General features: G+C 40.1%; 2 protein-coding genes across 2 annotated transcripts in view; one reads left to right on the forward strand and one right to left on the reverse strand.

The window, feature by feature from the left end:
- TDRD5 (tudor domain containing 5) overlaps window positions 1–19,143 on the reverse strand; it is a 93,764-nt gene extending 74,621 nt beyond the window's left edge. The window contains exons 1-4 of the mRNA XM_019918694.3: window positions 19,089–19,143; window positions 13,278–13,523; window positions 12,264–12,671; window positions 9,933–10,123 (exon numbers count right to left, since the gene is read on the reverse strand). Coding sequence (XP_019774253.2) covers window positions 9,933–10,123; window positions 12,264–12,671; window positions 13,278–13,509 — 831 coding nt within the window. The 5' untranslated portion in view covers window positions 13,510–13,523; window positions 19,089–19,143. The remainder of the gene's footprint in view (window positions 1–9,932; window positions 10,124–12,263; window positions 12,672–13,277; window positions 13,524–19,088) is intronic.
- On the forward strand, window positions 3,949–4,577 carry LOC109547183 (large ribosomal subunit protein uL22-like). The gene has a single exon (XM_033854216.2). It carries the CDS (start codon window positions 3,979–3,981, stop codon window positions 4,531–4,533), a length of 555 nt encoding a protein of 184 aa, XP_033710107.1. The 5' UTR covers window positions 3,949–3,978; the 3' UTR covers window positions 4,534–4,577.
- Window positions 19,144–19,582: the final 439 nt, after the last annotated feature.

The following is a 19,582-nucleotide window of genomic DNA, read 5'->3' on the forward strand; positions in this document are numbered from 1 at the left end:
AAAAATAGGGAATTCCCTGGTGGTCCAGTGGTTAGGGTTCTGCGTGCTCACTGCCAAGGGCCTGGGTTCAATCCCTGGTTGAGGAACTAAAATCCTACAAGCCACGTGGCATGGCCAAAATAAATAAATAAACATATAAGATAAATAGAATAAAATAAAAATAAAGAGGGCAGGTGATGAATATGTTTATCGTATTGGCTGTGGTGATGGTTTCAGAGGTATATAATTATCTCCAAATTCATCAAGTTGTATACATTAAACATATACAGCTTTTTGTATGTCAATCATACTTCAATAAAGATTTTTAATTAGAAATAAATTTCCAGATCTCATGAAAATTATAAAACTCATCTGCAAAAAGCTCAGTAAATTTCAACCAGAACAAATAAAGAAAACTCTACCAAGGGACACCAGAATGAAACTGCAGAAAAACAATGATAAAGAAAATCTTGAAAGCATCAAAGGGGGAAAAAAAAACGCGTTATATACAGAAGAACAAAGAATGACTATAGACTTATTGTCAGAAACTATGCAGACCAGACAGCAATGAAACTGTCTCTGAAGTTCTAAAAGAAAAAGAACTATCACCCCAGAATTCTATACCCAGAAAAAGTATCACTCAAAAATGAAGACAAAGACTTTTTCAGATGAACAAAAGCTGAGAATATTCATTGCCAACATATTTATGTTATAGGAAACGTTAAAATTTTCCAGGCAGAAGGAACATTATACTGAAGGGAAATTTGGGTGCAAAGGATTGGAACTTTTAAAAATAAATAGGTAATTTATTTTAATATTTTTATTACTTAAATGTTGCTTATTCAAAATAAATACTTTAAAGCAAAAATAAAAATGCATTAAGGAGCTTATAACATATACACAATTAAAATGTATCACAAAAATGGCACAAAGGATGGGAAGAGAGAAATGTAAATCTATTGTTCTAAAGTTCTTAATCTACATGAAATAGTATAATATTACATGAGGATCAACTGTGATAAATTAAAAACATATGTTGAGAACCCTAAGGCATCCATTAAAAATATTTTTAAAGAGTTATAACTAATAAACAAATAACAGCAACAAAACAGAACCATAAAAAATACTTAATCAGGAATAAGGTAAGGATGTCCCCCTCTCACCTCTGCTTTTCAATACTGTTCTAGGAGTCCTAGATAATTCAATAAGATAAGAAAAGGAAATAGAAAGCACAGCTGACCCTTGAACAACATGGATTTGAACTGTACAGATCCACTTACACACAGATTTGTTTCAGTAAATATATTAAAAAGTTTTGGAGGTTTATGACAAGTTGAACAAACTTGTAGGTGAACCGCGTAGCCTAGAAATATTCAAAAAAATTTTAAAAGGTATGTCATGAATGCATAAAATACATGTAAATACTGGTCTATCCTTACATAGGCATAAGATGAGTGATATTTAATATAAAAATGTCTTCATTTTCTTACTTTTTTATAACTGTGCTTTTAAAGAGTTATATTACTGTACAGTATGTCTCTCATAACTGGAGAAACTGCTCATCAGCCTATCATCACAGGTAAGTGTTTTTTTAAAAAAATGAAACAATGCTTCCAATACTGTATTATGAATATAATACTGAATGTCATAAAAATTTTATAAGTCATTCGTTAGTTAGGCTAGGCTACCATGAAGGAATCATATCGATTACTTTAGGCTATCATAAAGCAATCACATTGCTGCTTCTACAACATCAATGCATGAATCACTGTACCTGTAACTAATATTTTCTGTTTCACATTATCTTTTCATTTCTGATGTCTAGTTAGTAATATGTATAATATATACAGTGTTTTGTATCATATAAAACAATATTGATATAAGTACTGACAGATGATTCATCTTGTTGATAAATATAGTAGAGTTCTGTAAATGTATTTTTCTTATGATTTTCTTAACATTTTTTCTCTAGCTTCCCGTATTACAAGAATACAGTATATACTAACATATAATATATAAAACATGTTAATCAAATGCTTATGTTATCAGTAAGGCTTCTGGTCAACAGCAGGTTATCAGTAGTTGTTTGGGGGGAGTCAAAACATATATGCAGACTTTTGACTGTGCAAGGGGTGGGCACCCCTAACCCCTGCAGTATTCAAGGGTCAACTGTATAATAATTCAGAAGGAAGAAATACAACTATCTTTGCTTGAAGATGACACATTTGTCTATATAGAAATCCCAAAGAATCAACCAAAAAACTGGAATGAATATGCAATTATAGCAACATTGGCGAATACAAAGTTAATAATACAAAAGCCAATCACTTTCCTATATACCAGCAAGGAACAAGTGGAATTCTAAAGGAAAAACACATAGCCATTTACATTAGTGTCCCCAAAATGAAACACTTAGATATAAATCTAACAAAATAGGTACAATCTATATGAGGAACAATACAAAACACTGATGAAAGATATCAAAGAACTACTACTAAATAAATGGAGAGATATTCCATGTTCACAGATAGGAAGACTCAATACTGTCAAGATGTCAGTTCTTCCCAACTTGATCTATAGATTCAATCCAATCCCAATCAAAATCCCAGCAAGTTTTTTTGGGGGGATGTAGTGGGATAACTGAGGACATGGAAAGGAGACGTGATCCATGAGCCCCCCCCCAGCAAACTGGGGGCTGGCGAATAAGCCAGAACTGCAAACAGTCCTGATTGCTTTGAGCCCCCCCCCCCGGCAAACCGGGGGCACGCGAATAAGCCAGAGTTGTGAACAGTTCTGAATGCTTCGAGCGCTCCCCCGCCCCCGGCAAACCGGGGGCCTGCAAAAGAAGCACTGAGTGCTTTGGGCACTGATCCATGAGATGTCCTCAGTATAATCAGAGTGGTGGGAAGGCAAGGAAATGTCCTTGTGCTACTTCAGTGTAATCAAAATAATGGTGGGAACTTTGTGCTGTTCTTGCGCTCAAGGACGAAGCACGGCAGGTGCTCACGAAAGCCAATTATTGCTTGTATAATTAATAAAAACATAGGTTGCTGCTTTGGCACTTCTGAAATGTTAAGAAAACAAGTCTTAAAGTGTAAATCTAGATAATGCTTTAATAAAAGTTACCACAGCAAGACAGACGGCGCTGTTTTACCTGAGCGAGCGGCAGCCCTCTACTGCTGTGCTTTGGCACAATTCATATCGTGTGATGAGCTTACTTTCGGCCCTGTCCTAAGAAACTACAACAGGAGGATATCAAGAAATCAATTCTAAAGTTTATATGGAGAGACAAAAGACCCAGAATAGCTACCTCGATATTGAAAGAGAAGAACAAATTTGGAGGACTGACACCATCCGACTTCAAGATTTACTATGAATATAAAGCTACAGTAATCAAGGCAGTGTGGTATTGGCAAAAGAACAGACAAATAGACCAATGGAACAGAACAAAGAATGCTGATATAGATCCACAAAAATATAGCCAACTGATCTCTGACAAAGAGAAAAGGCAATACAATGGAGAGAAGAGAATCTTCAACAGTAGTGCTGGAAAAACTAGACAAACACGTGCAAAAACCTGAATCTAGACACAGACCTTACACCCTTCACAAAAATTAACTTAACATGGATCACAGACCTAAGTGTAAAACAGACTATTAAAACTCCTAGAAGACAACATAGGAGAATACATAGATGACCTTGGGTATGGTGATGACGTTTTAGATACAACACCAAAGATATGATCTATAAAAGAAATAAGTGACAAGCAGGACTTCATTAAAATTAAAAACTTCTGCTCTGTGAAAGACAATGTCAAAAGAATGAAAAGACAAGCCAAAAACTGCCAAAAAAAAAAAAAACCTGCAAAAGACATATCTGATAAAGAGTTGTCATACAAAATATACAAAGAACCCTTAAAACTCAACAGTAAGGAAACAAACAACCTAATTAAAAACTGGGCAAGCTTTTCCGGTCAGCGGCCTGAGGTGACCTCTAAAAATGGTTCGCTATTCACTTGACCCAGAAAATCCCACAAAATCATGCAAGTCGAGAGGTTCAAATCTTCGTGTTCACTTTAAGAACACTCGTGAAACAGCCCAGGCCATTAAGGGTATGCATATCCGAAAAGCCACTAAGTATCTGAAGGATGTCACTTTAAAGAAGCAGTGTGTGCCATTCCGTCGCTACAATGGTGGAGTTGGTAGGTGTGCCCAGGCCAAACAGTGGGGCTGGACGCAGGGTCGGTGGCCCAAAAAGACTGCTGAATTTTTACTGCACATGCTCAAAAATGCAGAGAGTAATGCTGAACTTAAGGGCTTAGATGTAGATTCTCTGGTCATTGAGCACATCCAGGTGAACAAAGCCCCCAAGATGCGGCGCAGGACTTATAGAGCTCATGGTCGGATCAACCCATACATGAGCTCTCCGTGCCACATTGAGATGATCCTTACTGAAAAAGAACAGATTGTTCCTAAACCAGAAGAGGAGGTTGCCCAGAAGAAAAAGATATCCCAGAAGAAATTGAAGAAACAAAAACTTATGGCCCGGGAATAAATGCTGCAAAAAATAAATGCAAATGAAAGTAAAAAAAAAAAAAACTGGGCAAAAGATCTGAACAGACATCTCACCAAAGAAGATATACAGATAGCAAAGTAAAAGATGTTTTACATCATATGTCACTAGAGAATTGTAAATTAAAACAACAGCGAGATACCACTATATACTTAGTAGAATGGCCAAAATCCAAAACACTGACAACACCAAATGCTAATGAGGATGTGGAGCAACATGAACTCTCATTCACTGCTGGTGGGAATGCAAAATGATACAGTCACTTTGGAAGAGAGTTTGGCAGTTTCTTGAAAAACTAAACTAAACGCTTATCATATGATAGAGCTATCATGCTCCTTGGTATTTACCCAAAGGAGCTGAAAACTTATGTCTACACAAAAAACTGCACACAGATGTTTATAGCAGCTTTACTCATAATCAAAACCTGGAAGCAACCAAGATGTCCTTCAGTAGGTAAATGGATAAACTGCACACTATGGAATATTACTCAGCACGAAAAAGAAATGAGCTATCAAGCCATGAAAAGACACGAAGGAACCTTAAATGCATATCATTAAGTGAAAGAAGGCAATTTAAAAGGCAACATTTGTATGATTCCAACTATATGACATTCTAGAAAACACAGAACTATAGAAACAGTAAAAAGATCAGTGGTTGCTAGGGGCTAGGGAGGAGGGAGAGAAGAGCAGATGGAGCACAGAGGATCTGAAGGGCAGTGAAACTATTCTGTGTGATACCACAATGGTGGATATATGTCATTACACATTTGTCAAAACCCACAGAATTTACAATACCAAGAGTGAACCCTAATGTAAACTGTAGACTTTGGGTGATTATGATGTGTCAATGGAGGTTCATCAACTGTAACAAAGGTACCACTCTGCTGCAGGATGCTCATAGTAGAAGAGGCTGCATGAATGTGGGGGCAGGGAGTATATGGGGACCCTCTCTACTTTCTGTTCAACTTTGCTGTGAACCTAAAATTGGTCTAAAAATTTTATTTTTAAAAATTAATCCAGGGCTTCCCTGGTGGCACAGTGGTTGAGAGTCCGCCTGCTGATGCAGGGGACACGGCTTCGTGTCCCGGTCCAGGAGGATCCCACATGCCACAGAGCGGCTGGGCCCGTGAGCCATGGCCACTGAGCCTGCACATCCGGAGCCTGTGCTCCACAACAGGAGAGGCCACAACAGTAAGAGACCCACATACCGCAAAAAAAAAAAAAAAATTAATCCAAAAGAAAAAAATAGGAAAAAACCCCACAAAAATTAGACTTAAATCAAATCATACCAGTAATTACACTAAATATAAATGGTATACACACCCCCATTAAATGACAGAGATTGACAGATTAAATAAAGAAGCAAGACAACCAAATACTGTCTAAAGGAAACACATTTTAAATATAAAACAGGTATGTTAAAAATAAAAGTATATAAAAAGATACACAGTGCTAACATCTAAAGAAAGCTAGCATCACTATGGTAATATCAAACAATGTAGACTCCAAAACAAGGAACATTATGAGCCATAAAGAGGGACATTTCATAATGATAAATAGGGCAATTCATCAGGAACACATATCAATCCTAAATATGTATGCACCTAACAGATTTATAATATCTGAAGCTGAAAGGTAAAATAGACAAATTCACAATTATATTTGAAGATTTCAACACTGATCCTGCGGTAATTAATGGAAAAAGTAGGAAAACATCAGTAAAAATATAGAATTCCTGAATGACACTATAACCAACTTTACTAATTGACATTTAGTACCCAACCCTCTCCTTGGGTTCAATTTAATTTGCTATAATGGCTCAAAGAACTCAGAGAAACATTTTAATTACTAGATTATGGGTTTATCATAAAAGGATATAACTCTACACCATACACAAAAAGTAACTCAAAATGGATTAAAAACCTGAATGTAAGACCAGAAAACATAAAAATCCTAGAAGAAAACTTAGATGGTGAGCTCATTGACCTCGGTCTTGGAAATGATATTTTGAATTTGACACTGAAAGTAAAGGCAGCAAAAGCAAAAATAAACAAGTGGGACTACATCAAACTAAAAATCTACGGCACAGAAAAGAAGACCTCGATAAAATGAATGGGAGAAAATATTTGCAAATCTTATATTTGATAAGGGATTAATATCCAAAATATATAAAGGACTCTCACAACTCAACATCAAAAAAAACTAAATAATTCAATTAAAAAATGAGCAGAGGATCTGAACATTTTCCCAAAAACATACAGATGTCCAATAGGTAAATGAAAAGTGGCTTGATATCAGTAATCATCAGGGAAATGCAAACCAAACCACAATGAAATATCACCTAACACCTGTTAGAATGACTATTATCAAAAAGACTAGAAATAACAAATGTTGGCAAAGGTGTGGAGAAAAGGGAACCCTTGCGCACTGTTGGGGGGAATCTAAATTGGTGCAGCTACTATGGACAACAGTACAGAGAAACACCATATCATCCAGCAACTCCACCACTGGGTATTTAACCGAAGGAAACAAAAACACTAACTCAAAAAGATATCTGCACTCCCATGTTGCAGCATTATTTACAATAGCCAAGACATGGAAACAACCTAAGTGTCCATCGAACGATAAATGGATAAAGAAGTTGTGGAATATGTATATCAGCCATAAAACCAGAAGGAAATCCCACAATTTGTAATAACAATGGATGAACCTTGAGGGCATTATGCTAAGGAAAATAAGTCAGACAGACAAATACTGTATGATCTCCCTTACATACAAAATCTGTTAAACAAAAATAACAACAACAAAAACCCAAACTCTTAGAAACAGAGAACAGATGGGTGGTTGCCAGAGGCAGCATGCTGGGGGCAGGCAAAATGGGTAAAGGTGGTCAAAAAGTACAAACGTCCAGTTATTATCAGTCCTGGGGATGTAATGTACAGCATGGCAATTATTATTTATATACATATTAATTGTATATTAATAATAATATATATTCTATGTTAATAACAATATGTATTCTATAATTAAAAGTTGCTAAGAGAGTAAATCTTAAAAGTTCTCATGACAAGAAAAACAATTTGTAACTATGTGTGGTGATGGATGTTAACTACACTTACTGCAGTGATCATTTCACAATACATACACATATCTAATCCTGTTGTAATCCTGTTGTACTGAAACTAATATAATGCTATATGTCAATTATATCTCGATTTTTAATGAATGAAAAATAAATAAATAAAAAGATATAACTCAGGAAAAGTCAAATGGAAGAGATACATAGGGCAAAGTATATGGGAAGGGGCAAAGAACTTCCATGCCTTCTCCTGGCATGCCATTCTCCCCAAATCTCTAGGTGTTCACCAACCTGGTAGCTCTCTAAACCCAGACTTTTGGGGTTTTCATGGAGGCGTCATTATATCAGCATGACTTATTAATCATTGGCTATGACTGAACTTAATCTCCAACCCTCTAATTACATGGCTGACTCCAACAGCAACCCATCCTTAGGTGATTTCCAAAAGTTATCTCATTAAAATAACAAAAGACACCTTTATTGCTCTCTTTACTTAGGAATTTCCATAGGTTTTAGGAGCTCCGTGCCAGAAAAGGATGAAGACCAAATATATATTTCTTATTATAAATCATAGTATCACATCCTATAATCATCTCAATGGATGGAGAAAAATTCAATATACGTTCATGGAAAAAATTCTCAGAATCTAGGAATAGAAGAGTATTTCCTCAATCTAATATAGGGCATTTATAAAAATGCTACAGTTAACATAATAGTTAATGATGAAAAAATGAATGCTTTTCCCCTATAGTTAGGAACCAGGCAAGAATTTTTACTCTCACCACTTCTATTCATTATTAAACTAGAGAAACTAGCCTTTGTCATAAGGTAAGAAAAAAAGTCATATAGATTGAAATGGAAGTAAAACTGTCTTTACTCCCAGTATAAACTAGAGTTGAGTTTATGGAGTACCTTGATTCAAGGTCACAGGATACAAGGTCAATATACAAAAAAAATTGATTTTCTACATACAAGCAATAATTAACTAGAAAATAAATTGACAATACCCTTTATAATAGTATCAGAAATATGAAAAATGTAGCTGTAACTTTAACAAAATATATGCAAGTCTTGTTTACTGAATACTATAAAACAGTGCTGAGAGAATTTACAGATCTAAATCAATGGAGAGCTCTACTGTGCTCAGGAATCAGCAGATTCAATATTGTCAAGATGTCAATTCCACCCAAACTTATCTATAGATCCAATGCAATTCTCATCAAAATCACAGAGCATAATTATTTTTGGTAGAAATTGACAAGCTGATTTATATCAAGTTAAGTTTATACAGAAATTCAAAGAACCTAGAATAGCCAAAGCAATTTTTTTTTTTTTTTTTTTTTGCGGTACACAGGCCTCTCACAGTTGTGGCCTCTCCCGTTGTGGAGCACAGGCTCCGGACACGCAGGCTCAGCAGCCATGGCTCACGGGCCCAGCCGCTCTGCGGCATGTGGGATCTTCCCGGACCGGGGCACGAACCCACGTTCCCTGCATCGGCAGGCGGATTCTCAACCGCTGTGCCACCAGGGAAGCCCGCCAAAGAAATTTTTAAAAGAACAAAGCTGTAGGACCTAACCATATAATTTCAACATATTATAAAACTACAGTCATCAAGACAGTGTGATACTTGCAAAAAGACAGATCAATGTAGATCAGTGGACCAGAATAGAGAGAGAGACAGAGAGTCCTGAAAGAGACCTACACATAGATGAGGTCAACAGATTTTACAGAAGTGCCAAAGTAATAAGGTAGTCCAGTGAGGAAAGAGTGTTCTTCAAAAATAGTGCTGGGGATTCCCCTGGCAGTCCAGTGGTGAAGACTCCAAGCTTCCAATGCAAGAGGTGTATGCTGGATCCCTGGTTGGGGAACTAAGCTCTCACATGCCGTGCCCCATGGCCAAAAATAAATAAATAAAATTAAATTTAAAAATAATAAAAAATTTAAAAATAGTGCTGGAATAATTGGCTATCCATATGCAGAAAACTTTGATCCATACCTGGTACCTTACACAAAAATTAACTTGAAATAGACCTAAGAACTAAAATCAAAATCTTATAGAATAAAACATAGAAAAATATTTTTGTAACTCTAGATTAACCAAAAATCTATTAGGTAGGCAAGAACCAAAAGAAAAAAATAAATAAATTAGATTTTGTCAAAATTAAAGACTTCTCATCATTAAATGTGAAATAAGTGAACGACTTGAATTTTAAAAGGTCAGCTTTTCCATGAGAGCTAAGTAATAGCCACTGAATTTAAACACATTTTTGGTGTATTTATAACTCCAAAGTCGGATATCTCACCTGGTTTAATTTTTCAGTGTGATTCAGCCTTGAAGTCTCCACATTTGACCTAGAAGTATTCTCCACGTCCAGTATTTGCTTCGGTGGTTCCATGTTTGAAGTGGGTTGTGAAAAGCGTGCCATTGCTACTGGGGAGCCTGTGGGATATGACCCTTGTTGCTTCCTTCTAAAAGGCTGGGTAAAAATTTTACCTTTTGCGAATAAAAGAAGAGGAGAGAAAAATTATCACTAACAATTTCTAGTTTTCTGGTATTTATATATAGAGGCTAGGCCCTCAACTTAGAACTAAAAATTAAGTAAGCTTACATTTTTATATTAAGCCAATAAAATTTACATACAAGGGAATGATTAGTCACCTACAGAAGAAAACCAAGAGATCATAAGTGTGTTACTGAAAGGTTGGGGCTATCTAAAACTCCACTTAAGGACACCTGAATATAATTACAAAGAGGCAGGATTCAATAGGTATAAACCTAAAAAGCTGTATCCTGTTTAGGAGACCAAAAAGTCTTCAAATAAGGAATCTGCTTGAATTATGCTTTTCAAACTGGATAACCATCTAGTGGTATGGGGGGAGGGGTGGGGAATGAAAAGCTACAGAATAAAGGATATTCTTCTAGAGTATAGATTTTTTTTCTTCAAGATTTGTATGGAGGGGAATACTACAGGAGAGGTATATTCTGTTATACAACATGAAAGACAGATCACCGGACCCCACCATGGCCTAGCTCTTTCTTTACCCTAAGATCAAGCTCACACACACACAAAAATTACTTCCAAGATATCCTGATGAGGAATAAGGTACCGTGTATGGGGAAAATGAACAATTCAATCACTGGGAAGGAATATCCACCCCCCACAAGTCAATAAGTTGGCAAACTGCTTTATACAACTCAATCTCACGTAAGTTTAATAGCATGAGTTACTCTCCCAAAGTTTGAGCAGCGTAAGAATACTGATACAGGGAGTTCCCAGGTGGCCTAATGATTAGGATTCCGGGCTTTCACGGCCGGGGCCTCGGTTCAACAGCTGGGGGTCAGAGAACTGAGATCCCACAAGTCACGCAGCAGGGCCAAAAAAAAATTGTTTTTAATTTTTAAAACAAATACTGATACGGTTGAGGTTTAGACTCAAAACACTCAGTGGCCCCTACAGCCTTCCCTGACCAGAGTCTGTAAACCCCCTAGCATATTCTTGTCAAATTACACTTCCCACCACAATTTAAATATTGGTTTGTAAATTCATGATATTCTCATGGTTCACCTATATTAATCTAAATACAAATTTTGAGAAAAAAAGAAAATCATTGAAACAGGCACAGAATTCCCCAAATAGGCAGTGTATAGATTCTATACAGTCAAGGGTCTAGAGGGACACTATACAAATGATCACATCAGTTTTCTGAGCCCTTAAGGGAGACAGTGATTGGGTAGGAAAAGCTCACTGAATGAGCAGTAGTAAGAGTTCAGCATCTAACTCTAGCTGTACCACTTTTCAAGTCATGAAATTTTCAGAAAGTCATTTAACTTTCTTGAGCTTTGGCTTCCTTAACTACAAGGATAAGATTGGGTTACTCACCCAACTTGTCTATGGTATGAGAATCCAAGGTAATTTGCTATACAAATAAGGTGGTTATCATTACACTACATCAATTACTACAATGCCTGCTAGGATATCAAAGATCAGTGTTAGCAAAGATCAGATGGCAAATGCTACAAACTAGTATTATTATTATTATTTTGCGGTACGCAGGCCTCTCACTCTTGTGGTCTCTCCCATCGTGGAGCACAGGCTCCGGACGCACAGGCTCAGTGGCCATGGCTCACGGGCCTAGCCTCTCCGCGGCATGTGGGATCTTCCCAGACGGGGGCACGAACCCACGTCCCCTGCATCAGCAGGCGGACTCTCAACCACTGTGCCACCAGGGAAGCCCTAGTATTATTTTTAAAACTTTTCATTTTCCATGTTATATCTTCTTTACCTGAACACATATAACTAATGTTCTTTTTCAGTACTCTAGAGAGAGCTGATCTTGTGTTTTCATAATAATAGCTACCACTTATTATGAGCTTACTAAATGCCAGGCACTTTACAGACCCCCATCTCAGCCTGACTCCAAGAGGTATTATTATTCCTATTCTAGAGATGAGGGAACTAAGACTTAGACATTTTAAGTAACTCGCCTGAGATCATATAGCTAGCAAGTGGTAGAGCCAGGATGCAACTTCAACAAACTGTTGAAGCTTAGCCATTACGTACATACGTACATATGTACTACAACTGCTCCAAAGTCTGCTGATCTGCAATAGTTACCAGTGCTAATATGCTTACCTGCTGGCCATCCTCTCTGCTTTTCCTCAGATAGGCTCTTCTTCAGCATCAACAAAGAACCTGCTCTGGTCTGTTCTACAGAAATGACATCTGCAGCAGCATTCAGCGCCTCAAACATAGAGAAGAAGCCATACTGCACATACTGGAATGATCGTCCAAATCGCTTGGCAAATGCGTTCTCAAAATCAGAAAGGAGAATAGGAGATAACGTCAAGAGGTCTTTCAACTCACTCTTCACGACAGCTGGAAGAATAGGGGGCACCCTTCCTCGGTAAGGTACTCGCCGTTGAGATCTGGGCCCAAAGCGAACACTGGCCCTTCCCTTCTGCATGGAGTTTCGAACCTTATGGCTGCCCCTCTGTTTTGCAACTAAACTTGCTATTCCTTTGGTGGATTCATCTGGAATGGCTAAGGAGGTGTGAAAAAAGAAATTTAGATGAAAACTTACTTCCTTCTTTATTCTTTGCATCTGTGGTTATATAATTTGTAACTCTCCAAGGAGCTGTGTATATAGGTGACATGATAAACACGAACCCTTGCTTGCTCCATTTCTTGCATTTTAGACAACAGCTTGTTAGCTTCTCTACTACAGGATGAAGAATGAACAGTAAAACCCAATTTATTATCACTGCTGCTAATTAACTCCTGAAAGATCCGAAACCCTGGAGATGAACAATAAACTTCCCTACAATTATGTTTCTGTGCTTTATGAAATTTTAAACGTGATTTCATAATTTGAAGTCCCATCGTTAAGTTTCTCCTGACTTAAGGTGCAATAATATTAAATCACATGCACAGTGTAGTTTTTGTGAATGCACAGTATTCTGGGGAAGGTTTCTTGGTTGTGCTAAAGCTCTAACTCTGTCCACAACCTCTAAGGTGCCTATGATCCCTCTTCTCCCTCACAAAAGTAAAATCCCCTGCTGGGGATGCAGGATAATTGCAGAGCTAGAACAATTTTTTACTAAGTGATTATTATTGCAAAGTTCAAAGACCTTCAAATCTTAAACCTACCTTTCAGTATTACAGTACCGTCCCCACAGGGGTAGACACTGACAACATCAGGCATACCCAACACCAGCTCCATGGTGGACCGATACCCAAGGTTTCGGAGTGGTAAACGGTTGCCAACCATAAAAAGGTACTCCTTTTCCAACTGCTCTGGGGTCAAACCATCTTTGGTGGAAATGAGAAGTGACCTTATTTCCTTCCTCAGGCATTCCTGTATACGCTCTTGTTCAGACATTGCGCCCTACAAGACTTAAGACAGAAACACTGCTCGTGAGGAAAAGCAGGCAAACCCAAGATGGAAAAATAAATACAATAAGAAGTCTAAAATGGCCAATAGTGGAATACAAACAACTGAGATGTGATTTCTACAGGTGATGAGGCATTAGCAGTACCTCGAGGGTGCTCTGAAACTTCGTTTAGCAAAGCCCCCATACAATTCAGTCTTTATCCCAACCTGTCTTGATTAACCCGTGTTCATCGCAAGAAATCCCTGCCACGGCCTAGTGTGTGAGAAGTCTGACTTCCTGGCTCGTTTTTCGGTGAAGCGTTAACGGATTGCTCGGGGTCTCACTCTACACTGCAAACTTCGTATCAGATAAATCTTTCGTCCACTCTTTGGGAACCAGGGCTGGGAAGGAGGCAAATGCAACACCCCTTTCCCAGCGCGAGGACAGGGCTCCGCATAAAGACGCTCGCACCGGCATACTTTCTCCACCCCAAACCTATGCGGAGGATCCCCGCGTCCCCTTCCGAGTCAACGACCTCATCGTTGCCCACCCCCTCCCTACTTCGCTCGGGCGACGGGTGGAGGTGGGGTCCCCTGCCCCGCTCCCAACGTCTCTCAAGGGCGCCGGCAAAATGGGGACTTGTCCTTGCGCCTGCCCCGGGGACTGCCCACGACCCAGGGTAAAAGAGGCAGGCCGGAGGGAAGCAGGCGAAGCGCCCCTCACCCTGGAGCTGGCGCCGGCGCTGCCGTTGTGGGCCTAGCAAAGTCAAAGGCGCTCCCTTAACTAGCGGCCACGTAAGAAGAGCTGCGAAGCGGGTTGCGCGCCTGCGCACTGGTGCCGGAGGGCCCGCGTGGCGCTCCACTGGCGCCTCGTTCCGGCCCCTCAGGGACGGACGGTCGGGCAGGTCCTGGCTGCTCCGGAGTCTAGCCTGGGTTCCGCCCCAGTCCTGGGGCCGGTTGGCCGGGCTCCCAGGCAGCGTAGGTGGCCTTCTGGGATATCCGGCGCCTGCCTCTTGCGACGTGCTTGGAAGACACGCGGTGCGGCAGCGCGCAAGAACCCCTCCAAAGACCTCCCAGCCAGGGTCAGGGAGGGTCAGTCCCGCCCTACGGACGGGCAGCCCGATAAGGAGGCTGCCAGGTTCTTATCCTCGGTGTGCCTCTCATTCACCCGTGGAGCTTATTTAAGGAAGAAAAATGATGCCCAGGTCTGATCGGCAGAAATTCTGATTCAGCAGGTCTAGGTCTATTGGGGGAAATTTTAGGCAATTCTGGTGCTTGATGGAGAATCACTGCTGAGCTAGATAGATGCAACTTAGGCTCCCGGAAGAGCGGAATGGGTGAGGCAAGGAGGGCTTCTTTTGTGTTTTGTTTTTTTTTTGCGGTACGTGGGCCTCTCACTGTTGTGGCCTCTCCCGTTGAGGAGCACAGACTCCGGACGCGCAGGCCCAGCGGCCATAAGCTCACGGGCCCAGCCGCTCGCGGCATGCGGGATCCAACCGGACCGGGGCACGAACCCGCGTCCCCTGCATCGGCAGGCGGACCCCCCACCACTGCGCCACCAGGGAAGCCCGAGGAGGGCTTCTTGAATGACTGGAGAACATTCCAGGTGCCCCTGGAGATGAAAGAGCTGGGAAACTAAAGAAGAGGATGTATTTGAGCAAACAACCTGGGGGTATATTTATTGGATAGGTGGAAAGAGCCAGATTTATAAGGTGCTAGAAAACCAGAAAACAGTATATAAGAGGTGTAGACTAGAGAGGCATAGTATGAAGACTTTTACCTTAAAATATACAATCTAATTAAAGGAACAAGACAAACCAAAAGATAACTAAGGAATTCGAATCAAGAAGGAAATCAGAGCACACACATCTACTTTAGCTTCCATCTAAAATCCCATGACATTAAAAAAAAAAAAAAAAAACCTCTAAAAACAAAATGTTCCATCAATGAACCAGGAATATTTTCTAATCTCTGAAAGACAGAAAAGATTTATGGGCTGGTTTATAGCAGAACGGACAGGGCTAAATAGCACAAATTAACAAAAAGGAAAATTATGAGACATGAAGAATGGATCCAGCCAGACGTTCCAACATCTGAATGACAGATGTTACAGAAACAACAGAGTGGTGGTGAGAGTTGGACGTTTAAAAAGAAGAAAATGTCTCAGATTTGAAGAAAAACACAAATTTTCAGATTAAATGGGCCATCTGAGTCCTTAGGATAACTAATGAAACTAAGATCCCATCCTAGACAAAACCTAGGAGAAAAAGAAGAGCTTTTATATAGAAATAGGTTACCTATAAAGCAATGGAAATTAGACTGCCATTGGATTTCTCAATGGAACAATATCTTCAAAGCTGAAACTGGAATTCTTTACCAGTCAAATCAGCATTTAAGTGGAGGAAAAGACATTTCAGACACGCAGAAATTCTGAACGTTTATCATCTCGCTAAACAACTTGAGAATGACTCCAGCAAAATGAACAATGGATTGAAAAACGACATCCCAGATTTTCATCCCCAATTATCTAAGATAATAGGTAACACCTATGGAGCACTTACTACATGCTCTTTGCATAGATTATCAAGTTTTCTTCCCGATTACTCTGAGAAAGGTACAGTTATGATCCCCACTTTAAAGAGAAGAAACTGATAGAAATGAACAAGGATATAAAAGTGATAGGCAATAAAAACAAAACTTTTTATTGAATATAGAAAGTTATTGGTGAGTAATGTAAAAAAAAAAAAAAAAAGGATTTTTTACAAAGATATTCTGGAGCTAAGTCCCAGATCAGTAACTGCTGAGTGTCAGGGGCTGAGTTTCTTCAATAAGGAGACCCCCTTTGGAAGAGTAGCTACAACTGGAATTATCACTTGCTTGGGTTTACAATAATGCACTGTCATTCTCTGAGACCTGTCAGACTTCTGTGATGGCTAAACTGGGAAGTAAATGGGAATGAGGTGGGAACCATCACCCTAGCATCTTTCATGCCTTTGATGGTGACAATCACCTCTGGAATTCTCCAGGTATGTGGTAATGCTTTTGATCTACTATTTTGGCACTCCACTTGGCATTTTCTTCCAGAATAGCCCTTACTCAATAAGTGATTGTGCCCATGGAGGAATTCTGTCAGTTGCTAAGATTACCTATTCCAGCTATTTACTTGGCAAGTAGGGTACTAACCACAGGATGAATTCACAGTCCCACTAGCCCTGCCCAAAGGTGAACTTGGACCAGAATTTAATTCATTTATCACCTAACCCCTATAAGCTCAGAATGCTGACAGCAAACAGTGACGTTTGTGTTTGTTTGAAATTAGTGATAGTTACTGAAAAGTTTAGTTCCTCCTTTTCTCCAGATCAGTTATCCATAAGGGACTGCAAGACCTTTGGGGAAAGGCTGGAGAAAAGGTTTGCAGTCCTTAGGTACAGTGTTTCAGCAGCATCCTTCTTTAAGAATATTTAGGCTACACGCAAGATGCTCTGGGTCTGGGATCTGATTTAGTTCTTGGAATAGGATTGACAAGTCATGTCGCTCACTCACGAGAGGCCTCTGTTCACAAAGACCAAGAATTGTTTTGTTGGTTTGTTTGCTTTTGTAGTTACACAAATCAAAAAGACTTAGTGAGTCCTTTGTTGAGTTCATTCCTTGGGATCCTACAATTAATTACCACAACCAGAGAGCTCTGTGAGTCAGGCCAATGTGTTTGCCATCCTGCAGCCTATTATGATGACCAGAGCCCACTTTTCTTCTGGTAATTAACTGTCTCCATCTGGTCTCCTCCCATCCCTGCTTGTATCTGGGAGTATATTTCCATTGCAGCTGCTCCTACCAGCATTCCTGCCTTAGAGAACAGCCAGTAACGAGTTTCTGTGTTGTGTGTTTTAAGCCTCTGAAGCTTTAATATATGCCTCATGACAAGTATGAGAGAATCTTTTGAAAACACAGCAAAGGAGTAGGTGAGTTAGAAGCTCCTGATAGAACTTATACAGCATTCCTACCTCCCACAGTTTTTTAACATTATGCCCAATTTGGGGCCATGTGATGTCACCGTTCAATTCTATTTCCCACAGCAATTACTCTAAGCCTTTGCCATCCCTATTAAACTTTTTTTTTTAATTTATTTATTTTTGGCTGCGTTGGGTTTTCGTTGCTGCACGCCGGCTTTTCTCTAGTTGTGGCCAGTGGGGGCTACTCTTCATTGCAGTGCGCGGGCTTCTCATTGCGGTGGCTTCTCTTGTTGCAGAGCACAGGCTCTAGGCATGCAGGCTCAGTAGCTGTGGCGCACGGGCTTAGTTGCTCCGCGGCCTGTGGGATCTTCCTGGACCAGGGCTCGTACCCGTGTCTCCTGCATTGGCAGGCGGATTCTTAACCACTGTGCCACCAGGGAAGTCCCCTATTAAACTTTTACACACTCCTGCCTCACCACTAGAAAGTGACTTTGCTCCGACTCCCAGAGACACACAGAAAGAGAAAGGGAGAGAGACAGAGAAATACTTTCAGCCATTCCTTCCTGGCCAAATCCTTGAATAAACTGTCCACACTCATTCTTTCCCACTTTTTCATCCACCATTCCCTACTCAATCCAAAGCAATCAGCCTACTACCCTGAACGTCTTAAGTCAGTCTTACCAAAATCATCAATGACAAATCTTCTAACTGACAAATCTTAAAGACTTTTCAGTCTTTTCATCTTAGATGATTTCTGCTGTTTACGGTGTCCCCTCCCTTTCTGAAAATCTCTCCTCTGTGGGTGTCTCGGATGCTGCTGCACTGAGCTTGGCACCTAGCTTTCTGCTCTTATTTCCTATTTCTCTTATTCCATTAAATGTCCATGCACACCAAGGTCTGTCCTTGGCCTTTCTCCTTTTTACTCTTTCCCCTCTTCCTGAGCAAGCTTTTTCACTCTCATGGCTTCAGCTTTGTCTGACGCCTTCCAAAACACGTGTTCTTTCAAGCAACAAATATCTTTTAGTTCCCACTATGTGCCAGGCACTGTTCTAAAATATGGAACTATAAGAGCAAAACAAAGTTTCTGTTCTCCTGGACCTTACTAAGGACAAACAAAAAGCAGATAAATATATATAATATCAAGTAATGATAACTGCTCTCAAGGAAAATAAACCAGGCTAAGAGGGAGTGAGAAGGGGCTGGAGTATTTAGAAAACACTTTGTTTAACTTCTATGAGAGTGATTCTCGACTTGTGGTTCCAGAGCAACAGAATAACCTAGGAACTAGTTAGAAATACCAATTATCAGACCCCATGCCAGACTTGCACAACCAGAACCTGGGAGGAAGCGGGTAGAAGGAACCCAGCAATATGTTTTAATAAGCCCTGCAGGTGATTTTGACGCCCTCTAACGTGAGAACGGAGCTCCTCCTGCTTCATCTACCATGAATAGGTTACAGGTGCGGTCTAATAGACTGATTTTTTTTCTTAGCCCATAAGGGTAGCTTGAGGGTTCGGGGAAAAGGAGGTGCTGGGGACCCTCCAGCCAAAAGTAACCTCCACCCACACTTTTCAGAAGGCAGCCAAGTGGAGTCAGCTGGCATGCCCACGGGCCTCCAGCGAGCCATTTGATACTCACTGAATTTGCTGCGGGAAGCTGTGCGCTGCCAGGTATCGACTTCTGCCTCCGGGACCGCCCCTGCGAATCTTCGGGGGAAGTTCCCGTCTGGATGCGCACGGAGGCTGCGCAGCCGAAGGCGAGGCCCAGGGAGGGCGGGGCAGAGAGCCGGGTTCCTGCGCGGCGCGCTTCCGGCGCCTACAGCCGCTTCTGTACCTGAAGTTTCATCATTATTTTGAAGTACTCGTTAGGAAAAAGTTTGACTGGTTTTGAAATCCACTTGTACCATCAAGGGAAATATCAAAATCACATTTGTTGATGAAAGAAAAGATATTCAATTCTTTGTTCCACTGGTGTAAATTGTGTTGTAAAAATGGTTTTTAAAAGTTTTTAATTTCACAGTATATATATACACCTTAAATATGTACAATTCTTACTGCGATAAAGCTTGAAAATCAATGACTAAATAAATAAATTTAAAACAAAACTGTGGGGCTTCCCTGGTGGCTCAGTGG

Source organism: Tursiops truncatus, chromosome 1 (genome assembly GCF_011762595.2).
Source record: "Tursiops truncatus isolate mTurTru1 chromosome 1, mTurTru1.mat.Y, whole genome shotgun sequence".
Taxonomy (NCBI): Eukaryota; Metazoa; Chordata; class Mammalia; order Artiodactyla; family Delphinidae; genus Tursiops; species Tursiops truncatus.

Excerpts from the sequence above, each read along its gene's own strand:
- LOC109547183 (XM_033854216.2), top strand. The coding sequence starts at position 3,979 with ATGGTTCGCTATTCACTTGACCCAGAAAATCCCACAAAATCATGCAAG.